Source organism: Acartia tonsa, chromosome 1, assembly GCF_053477335.1.
Source record: "Acartia tonsa isolate MP-2025a chromosome 1, ASM5347733v1, whole genome shotgun sequence".
NCBI classification, from domain to species: domain Eukaryota; kingdom Metazoa; phylum Arthropoda; class Copepoda; order Calanoida; family Acartiidae; genus Acartia; species Acartia tonsa.
The window spans coordinates 3,255,588-3,283,272 of record NC_137260.1 but is presented as its reverse complement, the minus strand read 5'-3'; the positions used below and the strand labels follow the sequence as shown (position 1 = coordinate 3,283,272).

Here is a 27,685-nt window from a genome sequence, read left to right as displayed (position 1 = left end):
TTTTTACAGCTAGAGTATATTTTTATTTATTTTTTATCACAGAAAGAGTATACAAAAATATAAAAATAAATATTTTAAAAACAAAAAGCTTTTATACATTCAATTTGAAAGGACTTAAACATTAATTCCAATTGAAAATTTGTTGTTATTTATCTCATCGTATTAGAGACAGCTTTCAGCAGATATAAAAATGAAAATTTATAAGATTTTATAAGTTTTGTTAGTTCTGAAGGACCGAAGTCCCGGACTTACTTAAAATAGGTATTAACTTTATGATTTTCATTTTAATATTCGTTGAAAATTGTCAGTAATACGATGCTTTATATAATTTTGCAGTATGGCCTAGAACCGGTTCTAATCCAACTGATATTAATCGGCTTCGAAGCTGTACTGACAAAAAATCTTCTTTTTTTAGAAACAAACTGTTATAGAAAAAACAATAACAAAGTTTTAAATAAGAAAATATTTCCAGAAAAATTTGTATCTTTTTTATTAGGATAAGATTATAGTGTAATCTTTTATCTAACTATGGATTTTAAAAGATTAAGTCCGAATATATGGAATATATGGTTTCTTTTACATCTTAAAACATTTAAGATATGTTAAAATATAGAAATTGATATGTGTTATATTTAATCACACTCTTTTAAACAAGAGTTATACAATTTCGGGACAGCGGAAAGTGTGATGTGTGACGTCATAAAAATATGTCTATTATCTATCTCTTTTTTAGGGGTTTCCTTTACCACTCCTTTTCTCATCCTTCCTTTTAGAATATTTTTATGACGTCACACACGACACTTTCCACTGTCCCTACATTTTTTTAGTAAGTTCTGACAATTTTAGATGCTTTTTTGGTCCTTGAAAGGATTACATACAGAAAATAGTATATTAAGAAAAAAAGTTTTTTTTATCCCATCGTATTATAAACATCTTTCCGCGGATATAAAAATGTACAAATATAAGATTAAAACTAATTTTGTTGGCCCCGGGCTAACAAATCTGGTTTTGATAATTATAATAGTACATTTTTATATTCGAAGAAAATTGGAAATAATACGATACGATACATGATATTTCAGTATGGCTTAGAACCGGTTCCAATCCAGCGGTTTGAATCGGTTTTGAAGCCAAACTGGAAATGATTTTTTTGTAAACCATCTTTTAGTACTATTTATTATATTTTTAATAATTCTTTATTATACTTAATAAATACTTATATTTTATCACCTTTTTTTCTCACTAAATAGAAATATTTTTCAGTTTCATGCTTAATTTATAAAAAAAAGTATTTTTTTACTCCACAATATCACGAATTTTCATATCCTTCTTTTTCATAATATTATGAAGTCGCTCCAGGTTAATTTTAACATTGGCATGACCCGGCTGGATGCGCCAGGCCTCCAGGTATTGTGACTCTGCCTCCTGGAGCTTGCCACGCAGGTGCAGCATGGCGCCAAGGTTCAGGTGAGGTTCTGCATCTCTGGGTCGTAGTTCTACTGCACGTCTGAAAGAATTAAAATTGTTATGTACCTTATCAGGGATTTTAAAGGGAAAAGAAAATGGACGATAAATTGATATACATCCCCATTGATACACAAAAATTATCTCTTCTGTAGATAGTGGTTAAACGTTTGATCCAACCACTAGAATTTAAATAAAAGTTGTTAAACTTGTTACTAGTGTAATAAACAACCAAATGTCCCCTCACTTCCAAATTCAAACCTGTGTTTTTTACCGATAAATCTTGCCAACCGATGGACAAATTTTTTATCTAAAATGCTGCTTGGATCGACCCGGGAAAGATTTTAAAACTAAGAGATATAGTTGTAGGCTTGCATTATACAGAAAAGAAATGTGTATTTAAAATAGTAAAACATTTACCCATGCATCTAATTTAATTATATAAAGTTATACAAAATTTAGAAAGACATTAATTCTTAAGGGGCTGATAAAATTTAACCTCGTAAATAAAAAGGTAGATAATAAAGGAACAGTAAGCTAATGAAAAAAAGAATCAGAACGGTAAAAATAAAGAAGAATAAATAAAGAAAGAACACAAAACAGACAAATGGAGACACTTAAAGAGTAGCTTTGCTACTAGAAATCTATAATAGATTGATAGATAGTGATATAATGGCCCAGTTGTTAGGGGCACAGCCACTAGTGATATAAAGTTTACCTGTAACTATTTTCAGCCAGGTCTAGTTGACCAGCCAACCTGGCGGCTACACCCAAGTTAAACACATAGTCATAGGAGGAAGGTTCATTAGCAACGACCTCTGAAAACTTCTCAGTTGCTTCCTAAAAATAATATCATTCAAATATCTATTTTGAAATTTAACTTTTAACGAAAAAGGACCATAAACAATGTTTTTGATAATTTACAATTGATTAAGGGGAAAGTCCGTTTGTAGCTCATGGACAATTAAAGTTGCGGTTTTCCCCTCAAAGTCCTTAGTCGAGCCCCCGCACGGGTAGGCATAGGAAAAAAATCGCATTCCACTTATTTTCAATCATTTTTAAAAGTAAGAGAATAGTTATTTCTCACATCGTATTATAAACAGCTTTACGCGGATATACCTCGAGGCTAAAAAACCGGTTTTAATCTTATGATTGTACATTTTTATATTCGTAGAAAGCTGGATATAATACGATGCTAGACATAGTTTTTTCGTATGGATGAGAACCGGTTCCTATCCACCGGATTCGAATGAATACGAGATAAAAAAAATTCTGTGATCTTTGTATTGAACAAATTTTTATTCTGTCCTATTATAATTGTACTAATTATTTGCTTACCTGAAATCTATTTCTATCCAACAAGAACAATCCGTAATGTGCATTGGCGGAGCTTGAGTTGGGATTTATCGCTATGGCTCGCTTCAATATTCGTTCAGCTTCATCCAATCTTGAATTCTGAAACAATGTTTTGATTCAAAACATTTATTTTTTAAGACAAAAAAAGTAATTTTTACTGTTGATGTATTGAAAACATTTTTTTTTCAAATACTTTCGGTTATTTTCAGAAATATTTTTTTTTATAAAATAATGGGGGGGAGGGTGCAGCCCATCACAAAAGTTTTGTTATAAACCTTCCCTAAAGCTATATGAATCTTTACTGTAGAGGAGAACCTTATTGGTCAAACAGTCAACGAGAACATAAAAATGAACATCACGTTACTTTCTTTATAATGATATCACAACATCTCTGTAAATGTGTGGTATGCACAAAACCATGGTTTATAATAAAAATATAATGGATGTAGAATATACGAGAAAAATAGGACAGGGGAAAATTTGTCGTCAATTTAGCTTGCTAACTATACTATTGGTTAGTAGGATGGAAGGGGATTGGGTTGATTGTTATTTTAGCCCGGTATAGGTTTTACTTTAATAGAGTAATGATAATCTGGTGTAAGATCCAAGTAATAATATATCCATTGATATTCCATATATTGATGCTGTATATCAATAATAAATATGTTTATTATTAGCTAGGTGCTCAGTAATCTATTGATAGGACAATGCGTAATAATTAATCTATTTGAAATCAGACTTTGTAGAAAATCCTACTACATATATGTAGTAGTAATAAAGTTTTTTTTTTTGTTTTACCGTTAAATTAGCGTTAACAACTAAACCGATTCAGTTCAACATTTCTAAAAGAAAATTCACAAGGTCCTTTTTTCTGAAACCTATAATTACAGAGCCTCTAGATGCTAGGAGCACAGCATCTAGTAAATCTATGTGGAAGAAAGATAAGTAGATTAATTACGATTGTTCTATCTATCCCTTTAATATTATATGATGATAAGTCAAGAAAATCTTATTAGGTTTATGAAGAATAGTATAGGAGAACTTTCAGCCGTTGCAATGGATGTAGAATACACGTGGATATTATGCCAGGAAAATATTATTGTCATTATAGCTTGCTTACATTGAACTTATTTATTGGTCAGTTTGTTTATCTAGTAGGAGTGGAGAACTTGGGTAAAGAGGTTGAAAATAGGAAATCATTAATTTAGCCTGCTGCGTGTTTCACTTTAATACAGAACATCAGAAAATCTGGTGTAAGATCCAAGTAATGATATATCCATTGAAATAGCATGCTATCCATTAATAATCCGAAATTATTAATAACAGAAAAACTAGACAACCTTCTGAACTTTTAGAAGCAAAGCTTTATAGCAAGTTATTATATTGGTTGATAAGGAGCTAGAATTTTAATTTAATATTCGACATGGCATAACTAATAACTATACAATTATGTATCATAAGAAACAACTAGGGTCAACCGCAGAGATCTAAAGGGATATGAAATGAACGATAAATTGGTGTAAATCCCCAATGATGATATACAAAATTAACACTTCTTTAGATCACAATATTGTTTTAAACGTTTAGACATTCAATTTAATGAACCAAACAATCAATTTTCAATGAAAGTTCCATATAAGTCCCAATAAGAAGATGATGTTATAAAACTTTTTTTTGGACAAGTGTTATAATATATCTACAAATATAATAAATATGAGCAAGGTCTTCTAATCAGAATTAATTATTTTTTGGGAAACTTTATTAACAAGGGTAATCATTTTCATAAATCCACACAAATAAAAATCTACCAATTATTTTCATGTAATTTGCAGCAATAAAAATCTACCAATTCATAAAATAAAGTTATTCAGAATTGACAAAATTTTTCTTCAACCAATAGTTTATTAATTAAAGTCACTGATATTAAAATATTAAAAATATTTAGCATTAAAAGCATACATTGTACCTACAAACCTTTTCAGTTATAGAGTAGCTTCGCTACTAAAAATATATATATGTGATAATAAATGATCAAAGAAAATATGTATAGAAAATTATTTATAAATAAGATTAATGAATATATTATTTTTTTTCTTTCCTATATATATTAATTAATTATTACGCTGTATAGTAGCTTTGTATATCTGTTTGTTTCCCAATTAAGATCTCTCAATGGCAAGTTTTTATTGATTTTGGTTTTGATATAGATTTAATTTATACAGCCACCAAAAAAAATACAACAAAGGAAGATATAGAGCTATTTGGGAATTTAGATTATTTAAATAATTTTTTTTCTCTGTATATTTCTCTTTTATTCATATCTATAATACAAAGTAGAACATTGTCTGTTCGTATATCTTTCAGTCAGTCAGTCCAAAACTTAAGATCTCAGTAACCGCTGAACCAATTGGGCTCTACTGTTTAGGGAAATATAGCTCAATATCCTGCGGTGTTACTAAACTAATTTCTTAGGGAATGAGGCCATTTGTAATTAGTAATAATTTACAATTTTTGATGTTAGAGTGGTCTCAAACATTGGTATTAAATAGAAAACTATGCAGATTACAACACACAGAACATCAACATGAAAACCTTTTATATCTGAATAAATTTCAGCCCTATGTTTTATTGTTCTTGAGAATAAACCAATAGGTAGTTCTCTATTTGATCAGTTGAATTAAGTTAATTCTTAATAAAAACAATAAATTGATAGACTTTTAAAAAGTTAATTACCATGTATTCTAATGACATCTTTATTTATAGTATGTTTGATTCCAATTATGAATATTAATTTAGGACTTTAAACTTTTTTTATTATTTTTTATATATTGTGGTAGGTTTTTAATAAAATGATATATTTTGAGCTTGTTCTCTCTTTTTTTTTATCATTGGTAGCATAGTAATTCCATGACTATCAATAATGGTAATATTCTGTTATTGGTTGTCATTTCCCATAGAAGTGTAAACTTTCCTTTGAAATAGGTTTACATTTAGATTCTCTTGCTAAATAAGCATCTTTCTGTAACTTACTATATTAGTAAATGTATTTAAAAATAGCCATTTCCTTTTTTTTTCATTCTTTAGCTCTTTAAGATAAATTAGTAGTTTTGCAAGAATGTCCTGGAATTTAGTTCCATTAGCTAATGATGTACTAATGGTCTTTTCTGGTAGGCAGTGACCAATAATATCAAATTTCTACAATTAGATTTTATTGTATTATAACACTACAATATAAGCCTAGCAATAACAATTGTTACTGTGATCATACAAAATTTAACAGCCATAGAACCAAGGAAATATGAATGAATAATTTTATAATTATACTTGTATATGTAAATTATGCTATGGTACTTTAATATTGGCATGTTAGGCTAATAAAGACATCATTTTTCATAATTTATTTACTTGAATTTTGTACGCTTTTCATAATAATAATCATTTTTAAGTAAGATTTTAACTCAAAGATTAAAGAATATATATTTCGAATCTTATTATTAGCAGCTTTCCGCAGATATTAAAATGAAAAACTATTAGATAAAACCTTTTATAAGTCTATATATGATATTTCAGAGAATCGGTTCTTATCCAGCAGATATTAATCTGTTTCGAAGCCATACCGGAAAACCAATTATTTTGATTTTGACAGGAAGAAAAGTTAAAGGCAAAAAACTGCCTATCTATCTATCTATCCATCTAAAAATAACTTACATTTTTAGCCACCAATTTAGCAAGGGTGAGATGGGCAGGTAGATGATTTGGATTGGCATTTAATGAACTTAGATACCACTTTTCTGCCTCGTGGATATTTCCCAGCTGTGTGTACACTTCGCCCAGCTGATTGTACAACTTTTCCCGGATTCCAGAACCGGTTTTCACAATTTTTGGCGCGGTTTTGTTGACGGCTTCATGTAGAATTGTCAGGGCACCGTTTCTATCACCATGCTCAAGTAAAAGTCTGCCTAGATTTAAGCTTGACGCTGCTCTGGCTTCTATGTTATCAGTAGGATCTTTAATTCCAACATCAGTTACATCAACCCCTTTCCTAAACACATCAATGGCCTTGGAAGTGTCACCAATTTGAGTCAACGCAAGACCAAGATTAAGATAAGCAAAACCTAAACCAGGTCGCAGTTTAATTGCCTGTTCATAATAAGTTATTGCTTCTTTGTATCTTTGTTGTTCTTGTAGAAGAATGCCAAGATTATAATGGGTATCAGCCATATTTGATCTGTGTAGTAGAGCTTCTTTAAAAGCAAGTTCAGCTGTGGATTTATCCCCCAAGCTTGTAGACAGAATATTGGCATAGTTACTCCAGGATTTGGCTGGATTTATGGAGAGGCCGGATTTATATAATGACTCCTCATTCCGCCATACTTGATTTCTTAGGACTGTTCGCATGCTGAAGGTGATTAGAAGAAGGAGAGTAAACAGCTGGATATGTTCTTTCTTGGAAGGAAATCTAAAAGAGAAAACATTAGTTAAACCCATCTATTTAAAATTATATGTTTTAATGATGTCATTTTTAGGAACTGATCATGAAGATGCGTTGCTTATAATATTGTACCTGTTGTTGAGAAATCAATATTTTAAAAATCTGATGAATAGGATACATGTATCATACAAAAAATGTTGTATGAACCAGCATAATTCAAATGGACGTTGATGAAATTATCATAAAGATGCTTAATTATTTACTTCTGGAAAAAAAATATAATATTACCTGGATATTAATTGTTGTATGGAAAACGCCAGAAGCATTGCATAGCCAATAGAGGGAAGATACAAAACTCTCTCGGCGATAACAAATCCAACATACACCAGAAGATTACTGGCAGGCAGATAACCAATAACCAGCAGGATCAGACCTATGACTATCACTTTTTTATCATCTTTCTCCTGCTTGTTGTTGTTATAATATTTCTTTATAAATTCTTGGGGTGGTATAATATTATTATTTTCACATCTAAATGTGGGCTTTTTAGATAATTCACTTTTGATCACAATATTAGATAACTTTGATTGAATATATGGATATAATTTTATGGCTGTAGTTATAAAAACACTCAATGTTAGGAGTGTAAAACAATTTCTGATATCACAAAGGCTTTTGACAAGTGGGATAGCATCCATTGACCAATCATAGCTTAGATTAGCAGGACAAGCTATCATAAGCAGATTGAGGACAGCTAAGTATGTAAATGTGAGTGTGCGTGTCAGCATACTGTCACTTTTGGCTGCCGGATTGTCGCTGGTTGAAAAGTAGGGCAAGCCTCCCTGAAAAATATACAATTATCAACAAGTCAAATGGAAGGCTTTTTAAAACTTTTTTTTGAAATGAATAACTTCACTGAAGAAAAATTGTTTGGCCCTTCATCTTTTTATAAGAATTTGTTAGTAAGGTAGTTTTTGAGATCCTACTTGTAATGAATAACCAAAACTAATATAGGACAACAAAAAAATCGAAACGTTGTAGACTCATTTGAAAAAATAATCATAATTTTGAAGCGTAAAAAATTTAATTCAAAATTGGATAGTTTAGTAAATTAAATGTTAATGTTTCTTCTTATATAGAATAATGGATTGATTATTACTTGGATCTTACAGCAGATTATCATGTACTCTAATAAGTTAAATTTCTAGCTGGCTAAAATAAAGATCCCACCTATTCATCGTTTAGATCGTCCCTTTACCCCATCCCCTCCCCTCATACTGGATGAAAGAACTGATCAATAAGTCATGTCCATATAAGCAATCTGAATTGACTTTAATTTTCCCTGTCATAATATCCACGTATTTTCTATATCCATTTATAAAATACAAATTTGGCATAGAAACAGTCTGAACAATTTGTTATAATTATCTGCAATTACTTTAGTTAATTTCTTTCCAAGATTTTCAACTTTTTACAAATGCATTTTTGCTCAGATAATTTGACTGTGTTTTATAACTTTTGTTTTATAATCTTCAGAAATAAAGCAATATACATTATTTTGTGCCAAAAAAAAAAATATTTGGTGATTTTCCTCAAAGTACCTATCGAGTACTGAAACCCCTCTACCATTAATTTTTAAATAAATTGAAAAAAGGGTGAAGACCCCCTCTGGAAGGGCTCTTTCTAGTTTCCAATGTAAGCTAACCCAACCCAACCTAAAAAAACTAACCAACTAAAATCTAACACTTTTCTTCAATTGATTTCAAAATAATGGGGGGGGGGGAGTTCTGTGCTCCTCTAGCCATTTTGAGGGAAACTACTATTAATAGCTTTAATTTTAATAGTTTTCTTTTGGTCAAATACCATTTTAAATTATTTACATTTTAAGAATATTCCTTTAACCCAATTAATTCACAAATTATTGCACAATATCATTTCATAATTTGTTTCAAATTTAAAAACTAGGATTATTCAATTCAAGATTTAAAATCAAATAAAATGTTAATTTAGCAAATAGGAAAAGAAAATGTGAGAATTTTTACTTTTTGTTCATATAGATGTTATTATTTTTAAAATTTGTCAAAAAACACGAAGCATTTTAAAATGAATTGACTAAGGGACATTTCCTAATTGTAAAGTAGTTGTGATAATATCTTTAATAATCTTTAATAAAGACCTTCTTATTGACTTAGAATCTTGTTTAGACAACACATCCATGGCCGCACAGATAGGATAACCATATCGGTTCAGTGGTTAGTAAGATCCTTCGGTACACACAGACATCATTTTACTTTATTATATGGATTACCTTCAACGCCAAAGATCTAAGAGAAACAAGACAAACAGCTGACAAGCCAATCTTCAATAAAGATCTTCTAATTGACTTAGAATCTTGTTTAGACAACACATCCATGGCCGCACAGACAGGTAGAACTGTGATGCCCTGCTCCTTGGCAAGGAGTGAGGCTCCTGCCAGTACAAGTGTACAGGGTGTCCATCCATGATGGTGATGGTATAGCAAACAACATAGGTAGAATATACTGCAGAGTATCTGAAATAAGTATAAATAAGTACAAGGGTACAGGGTGTTCATCCATGGCGGTGGTGGTACAAGAAACAACACAGGTAGAATATACTGCAGAGTATCTGAAATAAATATAAATAAGTACAAGGGTACAGGGTGTCCATCAATGACGTTGGTTGTACCACAAACAGCATCTGTAGAATATACTACAGAGTATCTGAATTAAAAATAGATAAGTACAAGAGTACAGGGTGTCCATCCATGACTATGAGTGATGGTATAGCAAACAGCATAGGTAGAATATACAGCAGAGTATCTGAAATAAGTATAAATCAGTACAAGTGTACAGGGTGTCCATCCATGGCGCTGGTGGTACAATAAACAACACAGGTAGAATATACTACAGAGTATCTAAAATAAGTATAAATAAGTACAAGGGTACAGGGTGTCGATCCATTGTGCTGGTGGTACAAAAAAAGAACATAGGTAGAATATACTGCAGAATATCTGAAATAAATTAGAAGCTTTATATATACATACTGGCCTGCCATTGTAAATTTAGTCTGTGTATTTGCCTATCATTGGTCATTTGTATTGTATTACGTCATTTTTATAAGCACTATAATTAGCTTTATAAATGACAATATTCTGATCAATTTTCATCATCAAAAAAAGAACATTCTGTCTTTTGTAAGTTAAATTGTTGGAAGATAATTAGAATATGAACAATCCTTCCGATTTTCATATTTAATGCATAATGTTTTTTTGAATTTTGATTAAATCTTTTAAAAACATATTCAATTAATTATGTTTAATCTAATTCCAAAGAACTTCTTTTGTTTTATAATTTAAGTGTAACTTTAGAATGCATTTTTGTTATCAAACGCAGCTTCCTATGGACGTCAGAGCTTTTTATTTTGATAGGGTTAAAATGAGAGGTCTATACAGCTTCCCTAACTTTTAAAGCATGTAATTGATACGTACCTCCGCTCTACCAACAATGCCAGCTACAGCCTCAGTATGAATAGGATGCACAGCAAATATAGCTCCAGCCAGCCACGCAGTTTGAGATGATAACAACAGCTTACAAAAACGAACAACTAACCCTAAAATTATTAATGTCAATAAATGTGTGCATTTGACATCTTTTTTCATGGGGAAGCCATTTTTTGGAGTCGTGGGAGTCGACCACCCGCCATTAACAACTTGTTAGATCCTGTTACTTTATTTTAAGGATAAAACTCTAAAGTTTGTTGATCGCTTTATATCCAGTGTTTTATATCCGTTACTAAAACGTCATAGGAATTACCTTTTAAATAACAGAACAGACAATGATAAATTGAAAAGCTACGTATTAAAATTTAATTGTTAATTTTGTACATTATGATGTAAGCAAAGCATTTGACTCTATTAATCAAATCAGCATGAAACAAAAGCAAACAATTTTTGATAGCTAATTAATTTTCCTAATAGCAGGACTGTAAAAAGGCAAATTCATTACCGACATTAATATTTCAACAAGACAAATTCGAATTTGTTCATTAATCATCGGAATTATTTATTAGTAAACGAAAAGCTTTTCTATGATTATGATCGGTCCGTCCGCCCGTACGTACGTAACAGTTAACTCTTTTCGTTGATTTAGACATGTTAAAATTGTCCTATATATTTAAAACTTTGCATTATGATTTCTATAATTGTTAGGTACGATTTAGAAAGCGTAGCAACAGTATAATCGTTAACAGAATGTCCATACGTCCATTGTTATATGCGAAGCATCTCTTTAATCAAGTTTTAAAAATGTAAGTATATCTTTGAACATTATCCTGTATTTAAGCAGTTTTTAAACATATCTACTTTCAATTTAGTTTATATATTATATTCTGCTTATTTAGTTCTGACACTCTAGAATGTTCGTTTGTTCTATCATTTCTGAGCTTCGCTTTTATGGTTGTTGTCATATTTGTTTCTGGGTGAATAGGAATTTTTTATTGTAATTATGCTTCCCCGACTTTTCAATGTGTCGTGGTAAAACGTATGGATAAGCTTTCTGAAGAAAAATATGATGTCTTATGATATAAGTAGTAAGATCTTTTTTGTATGAAGCTCAAGATTTTGATATTTTCAGAACTGATTAAATTCTCCCTTTTAGGGAATCTTCACATAGGTCCATGGGTTGTTTAGGCTATTTCATATTAAAAATTAAGCAGTAGGGAGTTTTTAGGGGATTTTTACCTCCTTCTTATCCCATTAACACAATTTTTAGGTGCAGGGGTGCATTCTTAGGGTGGTTTTTGGCTATTTATTCCATCTCCCTGCCTCTTTGACTACAAAAACACTAAAAACTCATTTGATGTCTTTTTTATTGTTACTATAACAGCAAATATAAAAAAAACAGTGGAATTTTCACTTGTGTTTGGGAAAGTAATTTGTTTCAATTTTTCATAAAACTTGTACAAATCTATGTCTTTGTTGGAATTTATATTACTTCTGACACACGATTATTATTTCCATTTTTATTTCTAGGTCGACAATTTGTACTTGTCTCACAATTGGATTAAAAAAGTTTTTTTTTAAAGGAAAAAGTCAATTTAAATCAGGGCTCGGCAGCCGCATATAAGCATCAGTGAAATCGCGATATTAAAATTCATATGGATGTCGACTAAACAGTTTCATAAACATACTATCCATCTTTTTGAAATATTTTTTTTGAACAGAAGCTGGTTTAGATTTGAGGCTTAAGCGTGGCGGAGGCACATGTGCCGAGCCCTGGTTTAAATGATTATTTTGAACGTTCTTTATAACAAAAAACTTGGTGGGGTTTTCCAAATGTTGCAACTGGACTTAAAAGAAACCTTTTTGCAAAAAACATATTTTATGTTAGGTTTTGTTAAGAAAATATCAGATAAGAATATGAAAATATGATTTAAAACTGCTTGCTTTTTTAAAAATGTAATCATAAAATTAAATTGGCCCCTAGGAGCTAAAAAAACTGGTTTTAACTTCAGAATTTTTTTTTAACATTCGCGGAAAGCTTTCTATTAAACGATGCGATTTATAAAAAAAAGAAACATACCTGTAGCTATTCCATGGAGAATAATGTTTGTTATATGAAACTGAACACTGCTTGCATTCAAAAGCCAATCAAGTCTGAAAAAGTATAATTATTCATTTTTCTTTTATATTATTATGAATCAATTCCAAAAATCTTTTAATATAATAAATGAAGGAAAATGAGTGGTTTCTATAAAAGTCCCTAGTGAAGCACTGAACCCCTCTTCTCTTTGAAATAAATTGAGTATAAGTGGTGGATGAATGGTTTAGTCTAGATTAACTTTGTTACTGGGAAGTCCCGAAGGGTTAAGGCTCCGAAATAATAGATCCCAGTGGTTTAAAGCCTGTAGGGGTTAGGCATAAAGAAAAAAAAGCTGATATTAACTTGGAAAATCAAACATTTTCAAAAAGATATTTCTAGTTTTGATTTGATTAAAAATTAATAAACTTTAATCAGTAAAAAAAACTAATTGTGTTATAAGCAAAAGAAATATTTTGTTACAAATACTAAAATAAAAGGCCTGCTATGTATATATTAAATGTAAGTGCCATTATATCCAATTTAATTGTATTATTTAGAACTTTTCCAACCACTTATACCAAGAATGAGTGGCCCACTTGGGCATTGTTAACACACAAATTAGAATCCTTTTTAAAAGCGAAGCTTTTCTATAATTAGGGTCAGTCCGTCCGTCCGTAACGGTTACCTTTTTTCGTTAACTTAGGCATGTTAGAATTATCCTATCGATTTCAAACTTTGCATTGTGATTCCTTGAGTAGTTAGTTAGAATTTAGAAAGCGTAGCAACTCTATAATCATTACCAGAATGTCCTTACGTTTCAGGGCCTCGCTTTTATGGATGTTGTCATCCTTGATAGTATGTTCTCTGTTAAAAGCTTTAATGGATATTGAATGTGTGGATATTATGACAGGGGAATTTTTTTTTTAGATAATTTAGGTTGATATAATGGTCCCAATTTAATGGTTAGTTCGCTCCAGGATAGGAGGGGATAGTGTGAGGGAGGTTAAGGGAGGGAGGTATCGTAATATAAGCCAGCTGGAATGAACATTTTATCAGTTTATGCGAGAATCTATTACGCTATCCATGTATTATACATCCAATGAACCTTTTCTTTTACATTTCAAACTTTTTAAAAATTATGGGTTAGTCCGTAAGTACTCCTTGACGGATAGTTCTTATAATTAATATATATCCTATGTTGTTGTCCTATCGATGTAAATTGACATGGTGATTCCTGTAATTAGTAAGAAAATATAGCAAATCTAAAATCATTACTATATATAAAGTCCATTTGTCCATTTTAAACTAAATATTGACGTTTAAAAAATATTAAAAATGTTACATCCATTTCTCAATTAATTATTAGCTCCATTAAAACACATAGCAAGAGGCTATAGCTCGGATGGGGGGGGGGGAGAGCTAAAAGAATTTTAATTGGATTACTGGGGGATTATTCTACTAAATACAACCAAATTAAAAAGAATAAAAAGGAATTAAATTTAATGATGTATTTCATTAGTTTTAATCTTATGGTTTAAAACTATTTTATGAAACTAATCGTTTTATATTCATAATTTTTTTTCGAAAAACTATTTTTATGGTTTTTAACAGCAGCTTAAAAAGATAGCTTTCTTTCTATAATGATTAATTAAGTAGGCAACAGTAAACTATAGCACAGGAATAAAACAATTTGTATAAGTAATGCATACCAACTCAGGGATCCAAAGGACAATGACTGATAAATTGATGAATATCCCCAATGGTGATACACAAAAACACCCCTTTTTTAGATTAGTTGTTAGGCCAATGAATAAGAAAACGTTAACATAAAGCTTTGGGGATTTAATTTAAAAAAGCCAATTGTTCCTTCCCTCCCTGGTAACTATTGTATATGTACTTTACAATTATTTTGTGATTGTCAGACAGACATACTTTTAAGAAAACATATCTATTAAGAAGCAGCTCTAATGAAAAACAATTAACAAGAACAAACATAAAACAAAGCAGCTAGTGTGTATACCTGAATGAGAGCGTTGTGAGGGGTCTGAAAGACTTGTGAGAGCCCGAATGATCCAGTGGTACGCCCCAGAAGTCTGTACTCAATAATGTGGATAACTCCAGCTCTCCAACCACTGAAGGATTGGACAAGATTGCTTTCCTGAAAAGTATAAATAAATCAATAAAAAAAGCTTATTTGTAAAATAAATAAAACACATTTTTTAGACAATGTGTATCACAACAGGGAAGGGGGACATTTTTCTGTTTATTACACTAGTCCCCAAAGTTTTATAAAAATATTTTCTTATTCGTTGGCTTAACAACTTTGGGGACTTTTTATTAAATTTTTATTGGTTCGTACATTAAGTTTGTTTAAACGTTTCAACCACTAAATTAATCTACAGAAGGGGTAATTTTGTGTATCATCATTGCCATTGGGGATGTAAATTTGTCTTATCCCTTTACATCCCTGATGTGTGTCACAATATTAAATATTTTCCCCCTTTAATATTATATTCCTTTAAGGATAGAAGTATTCATACAAAAAATACAAAATTTTTAATTATTTTTAACAGTCATTTTAAAAGTTTTTCTCGTATTCATTCGAATCCGGTGGATAGGAACCGGTTCTTATCCATACGAAAAAGCTATGTCTAGCATCGTATTATATCCAGCTTTCTACGAATATAAAAATGTACAATCATAAGATTAAAACCCGTTTTTTTAGCCGGTGCCTTCGGCACCTCGGGGTCGTTTTTTTTTCTCTAGTCCCCAAAGTTTTAAAACGATTTTTATTCGTTGGCTTAACATCTTTGGGACTTTTTTAAAATTTTGATTGGTTAATTGGATGTCCAATCGCTTTAGGCGCTAATTGTAATCTACTTAAGAGGTTATTTTGAGCATATCATTGGGAATGTATATCAATTTATCGGTCCCTTTCTTATCCCTTTAGATCCCTAAATTTGGTTGTTTTGTATGACCTGCTTTGACAGGAAGAGAACACAATGTTGAATGTAAACTACCAATTACGCTGAACTATATATTTACAAGGGCTCGGCAGCCGCAAGCTTGCTGCAAGAAAACCCTTTTTCTGACTTTAGCAAAGCTTTTGATAGTGTCTATAAAATGACATCATACTGGCCTACTATTGGTCAATTAAAATGTATACTGGTCTACCATTGGTAATTTAGTCTGTGTATTGGCCTATCATTGGTCATTTGTATTGTATGCATGTCATTAGGCAGTCACTCAGTATTTTGTATTTTTATTATTGTCATTTGTATTGTAGCATGTCATTTTTTTAGGAAGTAAAAATAGCTTTACTTCGACAATTAAAAAAAACTTTATTTTTATTTATGTTTGGTATCGGTTGCAAATCCTTTATATTTACTAGATTCTATTTAAATACACTATATAGTTTTATTGCTTGCGAAGCTTCTATAAAGATCCCTAGCATCTAGGAGATTTTTTTATCTTAATTGGATGGGATTCAGTCTGATACCAACAAAGGACTCAAATTTAGAAATTGAATACCATAAAACTTCCCGGGAACGTTTAAATTAAGGTATATGAATTTAACTTTTTTTACTGCAATAATTTAATAATTATTAGTATTTGTAATTAGTATTATAGACAGCTTTCCGCGGATACTAAATAGAAAATAAAATAAAGATTATAAGATTAACACAAGTTTTGTTTCCGAAGGCCTGGGTTACAAAACTGGTATTACTACTATTTTAATATTCGTAGACAGTTGGCTATAATACGGTGCGATACATTATTTTTCAGTGTGGCTTAAAACCGGTACTAATCCAACGGAAGACATACTTGAATTAATTTTATCATCCTTGTTATTTAACAAACCATATGTTCAAAAAATATTTGATATATTTTATTATTTGATGATTGAAGGGAATATTTCATGCTGATTGTCTTAACAAAATTTAATACAATTAATACATTAATTTGTTGATAAAATCAACAGAATTAAATTATTTGAATTAATTTATATACGAGATATTTGTATTTCTTTGCTTGTTACTGGACTTTTAAAACTTAAAAAAATAGATAGAGTATATACTTTTTAGTTTGAGTTTGATTGGCCAAAGCAGTGTTTATTAGTAGCAATGCTACTCTATAATACACATTGTCTATCCGTCCGACATTGTGATTTTATCGGCTGATATTTAGGATAGACTGCCAACTTTTTTGGTTAAGAATTTAGGGTTGGGCCGGATACGTTTTTGGCCGGATACCGAATACAGGATATCCGGTATCCGGATAGTTTCAATATCCGGTATCCGGCCGGATATCTGGCCAACGCTCGATATCCGGCAAATTATCGGATATCCGGCCGGATAAACGGACATCCAGCATTAAAAATCAGCCGGATATCTTGTATCCGGATAGTTTCAAAATCCGGTAACCAGCCGGATATCAAAAATGGCTGGATATCCGGCCAAACCGGATATCCGGCCCAACCCTAGTTAAGATGTCCTTTATCATGTATACAACTTACTTGGCCCGTCAGTCTGTCGTTCATGCTACAAAAATATTTAAATTTATTTATTTATAAAGTTTCGTGAACTTCTATTACATTTGTTTTAGAAATCACATGTATATTGTTGTCATTCTTGTTTTCCTGTAACAATAAAGTTGAAAAAATTCCCCCTAAACAACATTCTCTGAATTGTTTTTATGAAGGGAGGAGGGATAGGTCAATATATACCTCTTTAACCTCCCTAACAACTTTTACCAGCACCCCCCCCCCCCCCCCCCCACCCCCTGCAACCACTGGATCAATATGTGATTAATCAATTGTTAGTGGAAATTACATAATATATATTACAAACCCGGGAGGGAGAGGACATTGGGCTGTTCATTACACTAGTCCCCAAAGTTTTATAATAATGTTTAATTTTTCGTTGGTTAACAACTTTGGGTGCTTTGATTAAACTTTGGTTCGTTGGTTCATTGAGTTGAGCGTTAAAACTTTTCAACCACTAATTTTAATCTACAGATGGGGTAATTTTGTCTATCATAATTAATAATATACATCAATTTATCGGCCATTGTCTTTATATCCCTGAGAACAGAGACACCCTACCACTCAACAATTTGTCATTTTAGAACATGTGTTGTTATACTTGTACCATCACACGTATCAAGGATTAGTTTTCTTAAAGAGATCATGAAGAATTTGTCATTTTAGAACATGTGTTGTAATACTTGTACCTACCATAACACCTAACAGAGATCATTTTTCTTAAAGAGAACATGAAGAATTTATCATTTTAGAACATGTGTTGTTATACTTGTACCATCACACAAAACATGGATTATTATTCTTAAAGAGATCATGAAGAATTTGTCATGTTAGAACATGTGTTGTTATACTTGTACCTACCATGACACCTAACAGAGATTATTTTTCTTAAAGAGATCATGAATCATAATTCAGTTTCTAATAAATAAGGATGATTAGACACATTTGTAGCGAAGCGAAAAGTTGAGCTGTACATGTGCATAAGTTATTGGCCACTAAACCACCCGACAAGAACACTTTGAGTAACACTAACTGCTAAAGTTAGATTAAACTTATCTATAACTCAATTGTTTCTTTGAAGGAAATGATAGCTTCTCACAATGGGTTATGCTTTTCAGGGAAAATTTATCTATTAGTATAGTTTTAGGTTATTTTACATTATTATTACTTTCTAAATAAAAGCTATAGGATGTTAGGGTCAAAGCCACTTGTGTATGAGAAAGTAAAGTATTTTATCTTTTAATGTTTCTATCATTTACGCTAGACTAAAGTGATCAATTTTTAAAAGTATAAAGATAGTAAAAGAAGTCACAGTAAAACTGTTTTACTGATATTTCCCGAACTTAAAGTATAATAATATTTTCTTTAGAATGACTATCCATATCCTATCCTGTAGAACCTAAAATTACCCTCTTGTAATTAAATAAAACAAAGATATTTCTGTATCCAATTGATTATTTTATACTTTTGTTTGATAATCTTCTATAATTAGGGCCAGTCCGCCCGCCCGCCCATACGTCCGTCTGTAATGTGATTAATTTTTGATAATAATTTTGTATATGATAATAATTATCCTATTATACAATCTGAATTTTGGAATATTGATTCCTATTACAACAAGGTCCAATGTTATAACCGAAGTATCTCTATAATAAAGTCCTAAAAATGTAAGTAAGTACTTAAGGCTTAAACAGTAGCAGTTTTGCAACAATTTTTTTACAAGAGTTCGTTGGTATTTCTGTTTCAGAGCTTCGATTTTATGGATGTTGTCATATTTGCTTGCTATATTAATAGATTGTTTTTAAAATCTATAATATCTTTATCAGATAGTAATAAAAGCATTTTGTTGATAGAATTTGATAAAATAACGAATTTGTATTTTTCTAAAATTGGGTTTTGTTCGTTGCTTGTATTAATGGATATATTATTAATTGGATCTTACACTAGATTTTATATTTTCTAATAAAGTAAAACACGAAGCGGGCTAATACAACGAATCCCCCAATCATCCCCCTTAGCCAAATCTCCCCCCCCCCCTACTGGATAAACAAACTGACCAATAAAAGAGTAACATGTTATCAACCAATATTTGCGACAATTTTCCCCCTGTCATAATATCCACGTATGTGCTACATCTATCCTTGAGAGGGGACAATGGGCTGTTTATTACACTAGTCTCCAACGTTTTTTTTATAATATTTCCTTATTCGTTAGTTAATTGAGTTGAGTGTTAAAACGTTTAACCCCCTAATTTTAATCTACAGAAGGGATAATTTTGTGTATCATCCTTGTGCATCAATTTATCGGCCATTGTCTTATCCCTTTAGATCCCTGATATAATTGAGTGTATAATTGTAAATTATACACATATAACTCAAATCCTTTGTTCTATATTTGAATAATATATAATAGGTAGAGGTGCTACAAGGAAATTAAGCTTTCAATATGTTAATTCAGGGATCTAAAGGGATAAGAACATTGACGATAAAGCCCCTATGTTGATAGACAAAACTACCCCTTTTGTAGTTGTAACATTTGGAAACTGCTAGTTTGAACTAGCCAATCAAAAATTAATAAAAGTACTAAACATTGTTTAATCCAACGTTTAATACCAATGTAATTTACAGTCTATCCTGATATTTTTACTATGTTGCAATAGTTTAAGAATAACTACTTTTAGCTAATATTTTTAAATATCTTTTTGTGGTACGTCTCACGCCAGGTATGTTCTACTACATAAGGTGCCAATTACCAGATCGATGTGTTTGACTTTTCCTTCAACAAACTTATAATTTCCTAGAATTATACGATTACACCAGGGAGGGGGGGGGGACATTGGGCTATTTATTACACTAGTCCCCAATGTTTTATTATAACGTTTTCTTCTTCGTTGGCCTAACAACTTTATGGACTTTTATTGAATTTTGATTGGTTGGGTCATTAAGTCAAGGTTTAAATGTTTCAACCACTAATTATCATCTACAGAAGGGGGTAATTTTGTGAATCATCATTGGGTATGTATTGGCCATTGTCTTGTCCCTTTAAATCCCTGCTAGTATAAACTATACACAGGGAATATAGCAAGAACTTTTATATTTATATAAATGTACAGAAACTTCTAATATTTTTTTTGTTTGTTTAATGGGTAAAGAATAACAACATCTTGAATTACAATATTGAAATGTGAGTGCTATACCCCCCTTAATTGTAATAAATTAAAATATATGGGTGGGGTGGTTTGTTTGTTTATTACTGTAGGTAAGATTAGTTTAGGTTGTATTGGGTACTGGATTGCCCCGCAAGGTTAAGGCTTTCTGCAGAGGTTAGGCACAGCAGCTGCTAGCAGAAACTATCCCAAACACCAAATTTCATTATGAAATTAAACTATGGCACCGGTGGAGGGACGAGGGGGGGGAGCGATTAAAAATCATGGTATTGGGTGAAATGTTAGCAACTAAAAAGGTCTTACTATCCCAAGCAATTAATCAATGCATTTAATAACTAAGTTTGGGCCAGACAAAGCAGGGATACAAAGGGATAAGACAATGACCGATAAATTAATTTACATCCCAGACGATGACACACAAAATTATCCACTCTGTAGATTACAACTTTCGACACCCATCTTAATGAACCAACCAATTAAAATTCAATAAAAGTCCCCAAAGTTGTTAAGCCAACGAAAAAGAAACAAGTATTATAAAACTTTGGGGACTAGTGTAATAAAGAGACCAATGCCCCTTCCCTCCCTGAAACAAAGTCTAATTTATTATAAATTATGGAATAACTTTCCCCACCAGAAAAAAAACATACTTCGACCAAAGTTTGCAGAGATCTAAAGGGATAAGACAATGGCCAATAAATTGATGTACATCCCCAAAAATGATACACAACATTACCCCATTAGTAGATTACAACTAATTGGTTGGACACTCAACTTAATAAACCAACCAATCAAAATTCAATAAAAGTCCCCAAAGTTGATAAGCAAAAGAAAATGTTAATATCAAAATTTGGGGACTAGTGTAATAAACAGCCCAATGTCCCCTCACTCCCTGAAAATTTGGTTAATTTCCCTTATGAATAAAGCTGTGTGCTTACCCTAATTACCGTTTTTTCCACCGTTTGTCCTTTCCCCTCTCCATTTTTTTATGATTGAATATGATATTATGCAATGTAAAATACAGTTCAACTAAGTATTTAAGCAATTTACTATTGAGAAGTAGAATAGATGTTAACAAAGCGTTTGATTTAAGGGGTTATTCTAAAAAATAAGTAATCTTTAATAGCTACTCTATGTAAGGTCGATCCATCTGTTCTTTTATGAGAAACCATTAACGATAGGGGTTGGATTTAGTGTATGTTTGTCATACAGAATGATTTAACAGATTTTTTAATTTGAATTTTCTTGTTATTTACCTATCATTTTCTATCAATTATAGCCACATGCACTTTTTTTGTGTAGATTCCCTTAATTAGCATAGTTGACAGAACAATACTTTTTGACCGATATGTGTTTTAATCTTTGTGAATACATTTTATTGAAAGTTAATACTTAAAATCAAAAGACTTTACTTAAAATTAAATAAATTTGTGTAAATGTATGAATAACTTTATTATAGGGAATATAACATATAACATTAATTACAATATTCACGAATAGCGAAGCTTTATAGTTGTTTTAACTTTACCTTTTTAGATTGTACATTGAAATCGTATGCAAACTTCAGGCATATAGCTTTTAAAGCTAGCAAAATTATAAAAGTTTTCCCTTTAGTCTCTAGGGGCTAATAAAACTGGTTTAATCTTATGATTTTTTTAATATCAACAGAAAGCTGTCTGTAATATGATGCGATAAATAACTATTCTTAGTTTTCTGATCTTTTATGAAATTATGAAAGACTGACAAATTGGTTTAAAGAAAAGATGTTAATTTGTTGTGGAAATCTTCATATTAAATTTCAGACATCTATATGCAATAGCAGCTAATCCCGTTACGCTATTCCGTAATTGAAAAAAGGTAGTTTTAAACACAGAGACTGACAGACGGATATATATTTATATAGTAGCTTGCTGCGATAAAAAAAATAAGGGAAACATGGTTGAAAAGTTGGGGGGGGGGGGGGGTAATTTATCATTAAATATCATGATTATGCTGGTTCAAGTCAGGAAAGTAATGTTAGCCAGTAAATCAATTGTTTTCAACGTTAATAATTACTGCCATGCAAGGACCCCACGAAACATTAATTCACTTTCATTTTTTTTCTTCAAAATAATAGTTTTTTCTTTATTCAACGACCTCTAGGAGCACTTTAGGATGGGAGAAGAAGCCCTCTCTACTTACAATTTCAGTTTTAAAAAGAAAAGGTAAAATTTTTGTTTTGTCTTTTTTAACATAAAAAAACACACATAAACACATATATACACAGAAAGACATCCTGTTACTTTTATCTCCGAGGACTAGCGGCTGCGCTCCTAGCATCGAGGAGCTACGTATACGAAGGAGTAAAGAAAGTAGAAAAATAGCCTAAAACCAAACTTATATATAGTAATTAAATAGCCTAAAACCACCAAAGGACTATAAGAAGCTTTTAAAATCTGTACAGTAATCTTCGAAATCTTAAGCTACTGACAAAAAAACCTTACTACTTTATGTAAAAGGATAATAAGATTTAATCAAAAAGCTATCCGAGAAAAAAACGAACAAACGTATATAAAGGTTTTGCTTCAATAAAGTTAAACATTTTCATATTTTCGGAAATATTTGTGAAAAAAGTATTTTCTTTGTTCTTTAAATATAATATTTAGCAGAGCTTGAAATATTACACCATAAGGAGTTAGATTAATTCCAAGTATGTTATATAGTTTCCTCAGGGATCTACAGGGATAAGACATTAGCCGATAAATTTATGTACATCCTCAATAATGACACACAAAATTAAACGTTTGAACACTTAACTGAATAAACCAACTAATCGAAATACAGTAAAAGTCCCCAAAATTGTTGAGACATCGAATAAGAAAACACTATTGTAAAACTTTGGGGACTAGTGTAATAAACAGCTCATTGTCCCCTATCCCTCTGATTAAAATTTATACAGGGGAGAGGATATATATTCTAAATATAATATCTATACAGGATTAATAATTATAAATCGCATCGTATTATAGCTTGCTTTCCGCGGATATTAAAATGAAAAATTATAAGATTATAACCTTCAGCCACTTGGTGCTAGCAAAACTGGTATTAATTTTATAATTTTTATTTTAATATTCGTGGAAACTTGTCCGTAATACGATGCTATACATAATTTTTCAGTTTCGGTTTCGAAGCCATACTGGAAACTATTTTGAGCAAGGTGTATTATTTTTGTAAAAAAAAGTTCTATTTTTCGTCCCAAAGGATTTATATTTGTAATTTGACACGTATACAAATGTTTCATATAAGTAATATGTTTTTAATGCATATTGGACAGGGATATTTCATCTGAAAATAAAACTTTGAATACAATGGTTTGCACATAATATAAAATTCAAAGGTTTATGTTGATTATATGGAAATACGCATGTAACGTATCCGCTAGTCGTGGAAGGAAGAATGGTTCGAATCCAAACCGCCATTACCGCGTCATAAATAAAGACATTAAATGTAAGAAATAGAGAAACTTTCTAGTCTAAAAACAGGCGCAAATTATCATCTGGCACAGTTAGGACTTCCAGACAAGGGTCGTGCAATCAAAGGGTTTGTTGTCTGCCATAGTTAGGATGATAGTCTTATGAAGCCTTCTATAAAACATTGGTTCTAAGTATATCAAGTATATTACGCTATCCAAATAATCAATATGATTTACATAGTAGGAATAATTGTATTTATTGGAGTTTTTTTTATCAGATTATTTATACATATCCTTGATTTAATGAATATGATATAAATTAACATTCAGGTGTTAATGTTAATTATACCTTATTTTTTTTATGGGAAGTAAAACAAATAAATAGGTAAGTCAGGAATATGCCACTAGGAGAAAAATTTATTTACCTAGGTAACAATTAAGATAATTTTTCATTAATAAAATTTAAAGTAAAGAATTAAAAAAGTAGTAAGCTTTTTTTGTCTCAATTGATCTTGCTAATCATTGAACCCATTAAAAAATTAAGTTGAAAATTGGAGGAGGTTGACTACCCCCCCCCCCCCCCATCAAAACTCTAAGTGCCCCTAGAGGCTTCTAGGAGTGTAACTGCTATTATAAGGTTCTTCTTTACAGTGAGGCTTAATATGAGTCCAGGGAAACCGTTAGCCGTTAGGGGCGTAGCCGCTAGTTATTTGATAAAGTGAAGAAAAAAACTTTTCTTTATCCCATTCTCCATAGCTATTAAAAACAGAAGAATTTAAAAATTATAAAGAAAATATTTTTGTTTTTCTCCCAAATTTTATGAGATATTTTTGTTATTTATGACCACTTTGTATATTTGTTTAACATTTTAGAAATATCGAGGAAAATTTCATGTTTTTAGGATATCTTTTTTAAATAAGATTTTTAACAGTCAATTCATTAATATAAAAAGTTTATATTCATAAATGGTAGGATACTTTAATATGATTATTAACCAATATATCCTTTTATACAACGTAGTAAGCTTTTTTTTGTCTGTAGTGAAGGATCTCACTAACCGCAGAACCGATATGGTTCTTCTTTACAGTAAGGCTTCTTATATGTCCTGGGATGACTATTTTATATTTATAAATACTCTGGGAATGGTTTCAGGCTTTTTTCCGTATTTCCATATTCATTCAAATATTATAATAGGTGCTAAGGGCGCGGTCGCTAGTATTATATATCCTAATATATAAAATTGTAATGATTTTTTATATGTAGCTTATGATTTCCATAACTTGCATCAAGACAAATGCCTTATGGTTCTGTGATAGTTTTAGCTTTTTTTCTGGAGCGTTGACACCCCATCCCCCCAAAAATTACCCCTTGGTGTTACTAAAAGTAAAAAAAAATCCAATTATTTTAAAAAATTATGTTTTATAAAAACTTTTGGAAAGAAGTTTGTTTTCCATGATTAATTAGCAGTTTAAATTAAAAAGATAAAACTTTGTTGACACCGTCAAAAGATTTATTATTATTTTTCGACTAAATACTTTTTTCGGTTATGGAATATGTATTCCCCCCTTTTTGCTTAAAAAATTGCGCAATAAAATTGTATTAGTATAATTAATTTTAGGTTGTAGACTATTGTCCTAACGTAATCATGAAATATTTTTTATATTAATTTTTGATAATAAGATAATTAAAGCTTAATTTTGTTCTACGCAAATATCAGGCAAAAAAATTTGTGTCAATAACTTTTCAAATAATGATACTTTTTTTCGGAACTGAGGGTATAAGGGAGAAGACAATGGCTGATAAATCTATATACATCCCCAATGATAATACACAAAATTAACCCTTCTGTAGATTACATTAAGTGGTTGAAACGTTTAAACACCCACCTTATAGTAATAGTGAACCAATCAATCAAAATTCAAGATAAACAAAACCAAAGTTGTGAAGCCAACGAAGAAAACGTTATTATAAAACTTTGGGGACTAGTGTAATAAACAGCCCAATGTCCCCTCCCTCCCTGGAACAAAATGCGATTTTTCACTGTTTTCTATAACACAAAGAAATCAAAAAGAATGAAAGGAAAAATTTGAAAGTTTTTAAAAAATTCATTATGAAAAACTTTTAAAATTTTCTACTTGATATTCTAGATGTTTAAGAATTAGATTGATCGCTGACAGCTTCAATTAAGTTAAAGCTAATCGATTATTTATTGTGAATTTTAAATATTTTTCTTTCGAAATTTTGAAATGAGTATGAACAATTATTAGAAATTTTATCCAGTATAACTGCCAAACCGATTAATACCCGGTAGATTAGAACCGGTTCTAAGCCATATTGAAAAGTCATATTTAGCATTGAATTACAGACAATTTTTAACAAATATTAAAATATAAAATCATAAAATTAAAACCAGTTTTGTCAGTTTAGATCTAAATTCTAGTTTATTTAAAATTATTTAAAATTCAAAAAGTGCAAAATTGATTTATTTCAGAGCATTCTTTATTCTAAAATATAATTGATTTCAGAGCATTCTTTTATTCTAAAATATAATAGCATCGTATTATAGACAGCGTTCCGGTGATAATAAAGTTGAAAATTAAAAGATTAAAGATTTTAAACCAGCTGTCTTAGCTCCGAGGGGCCGAATGCCCGGTCTAACAAAACTGGTATTAATTTTATGATTTATATTTTAACCTTCATTGAAAATTGTCTATAACTCTATGGTACACATCATTTTTTTGTATGGCTGAAAACCGGTTCTAATCCAGCGGATATTATTACGGTTTGAAAGCCATACATGAAAATTGCTTACCTGTCATCATAAACAAAGTCAAAGGTGACCGTATTTAAGAAAACCGCGACCGCTAAAAGGCCGCTGCTCAATTCTTCTTTACCAAATCTGCTTACAAGAGATTTTAAACCCATTTTTTTCGATTATGTTCACTTTTTTGTTTGATAATTCACATTTTAATTAAATTTTTATGATTTTTTTTTTATTTGTATAACTTAATTTTCACCAATAATGTTAACGGAGTACAACGGCGTGCCTCCAACAGATCGACAGTATAAAACCAACTGTTGGAAGAAGCGGAGTCGTGTCGGAGAGACTTCCAATTCCCGGAGATTTTTCGGAGGTGGGGGGGAGGGCACGTAGGGAGAAGTATGGGGAGGAATGTTGTTAAAACAGTAAATATATAAAATAGCAAACCAATAAATTTTGTAGACAAACAATTGATTTAGCGCTTTTTTTAAATGACCCCATTTAAAAGGTACACGCCAAATAATACGAATAAAAAATAGTTTTGTAAACTGCATAATTAAAATCTCTGAAAGAGTCAAAACATTTAAATTGTACTGTTTAGAAAAGCTTTACTTTTATTTTTTGTCATTTATTTGTGAAAGAATAATTTTATAAATGTTAAATTATAATAAATTTATATATCATTTATTAAATTTGCTTGTTTGTGCTATAGCTATAGAATTGAGTTTACTATATCATATGAACACCGTACTAAGAGGTGTAATATTGAAAGAGAAGGAAGGGAATATAAAAATAAACAAGGTGGAACATATTTTTTTGGGGTAGGGTGAAAATTGGTAGATGCACACACCACTCCCCTATCAATTTCTATGATTTGTATAACTGAAACAATCAAGGATCTAAAAATTAATTATA

The 27,685-nt window shown here is 30.8% G+C and overlaps 1 protein-coding gene across 1 annotated transcript; it reads right to left on the bottom strand.

Moving 5' to 3' along the window:
- Positions 1–27,201, bottom strand: LOC145329671 (protein O-mannosyl-transferase TMTC2-like). Its single transcript, XM_080174059.1, has 10 exons — positions 26,822–27,201; positions 14,873–15,010; positions 12,853–12,926; positions 10,761–10,882; positions 9,561–9,803; positions 7,541–8,094; positions 6,529–7,279; positions 2,803–2,919; positions 2,183–2,304; positions 1–1,507 (listed from the first exon to the last, which is right to left on the bottom strand). Exons 1-10 carry the CDS (start codon positions 26,932–26,934, stop codon positions 1,297–1,299), a joined length of 2,445 nt encoding a protein of 814 aa, XP_080030185.1. The 5' UTR covers positions 26,935–27,201; the 3' UTR covers positions 1–1,296.
- Between the last annotated feature and the right edge of the window lie 484 nt (positions 27,202–27,685).

Coding starts and splice junctions, on each gene's coding strand:
- LOC145329671 (XM_080174059.1), bottom strand. CDS start 26,934: ATGGGTTTAAAATCTCTTGTAAGCAGATTTGGTAAAGAAGAATTGAGC. Junction 12,927..14,872: donor CTCACAACGCTCTCATTCAG/GTATACACACTA, acceptor ATACTTTTTCAG/ACTTGATTGGCTTTTGAATG. Junction 7,280..7,540: donor ATACAACAATTAATATCCAG/GTAATATTATAT, acceptor TTTCTCTTTTAG/ATTTCCTTCCAAGAAAGAAC.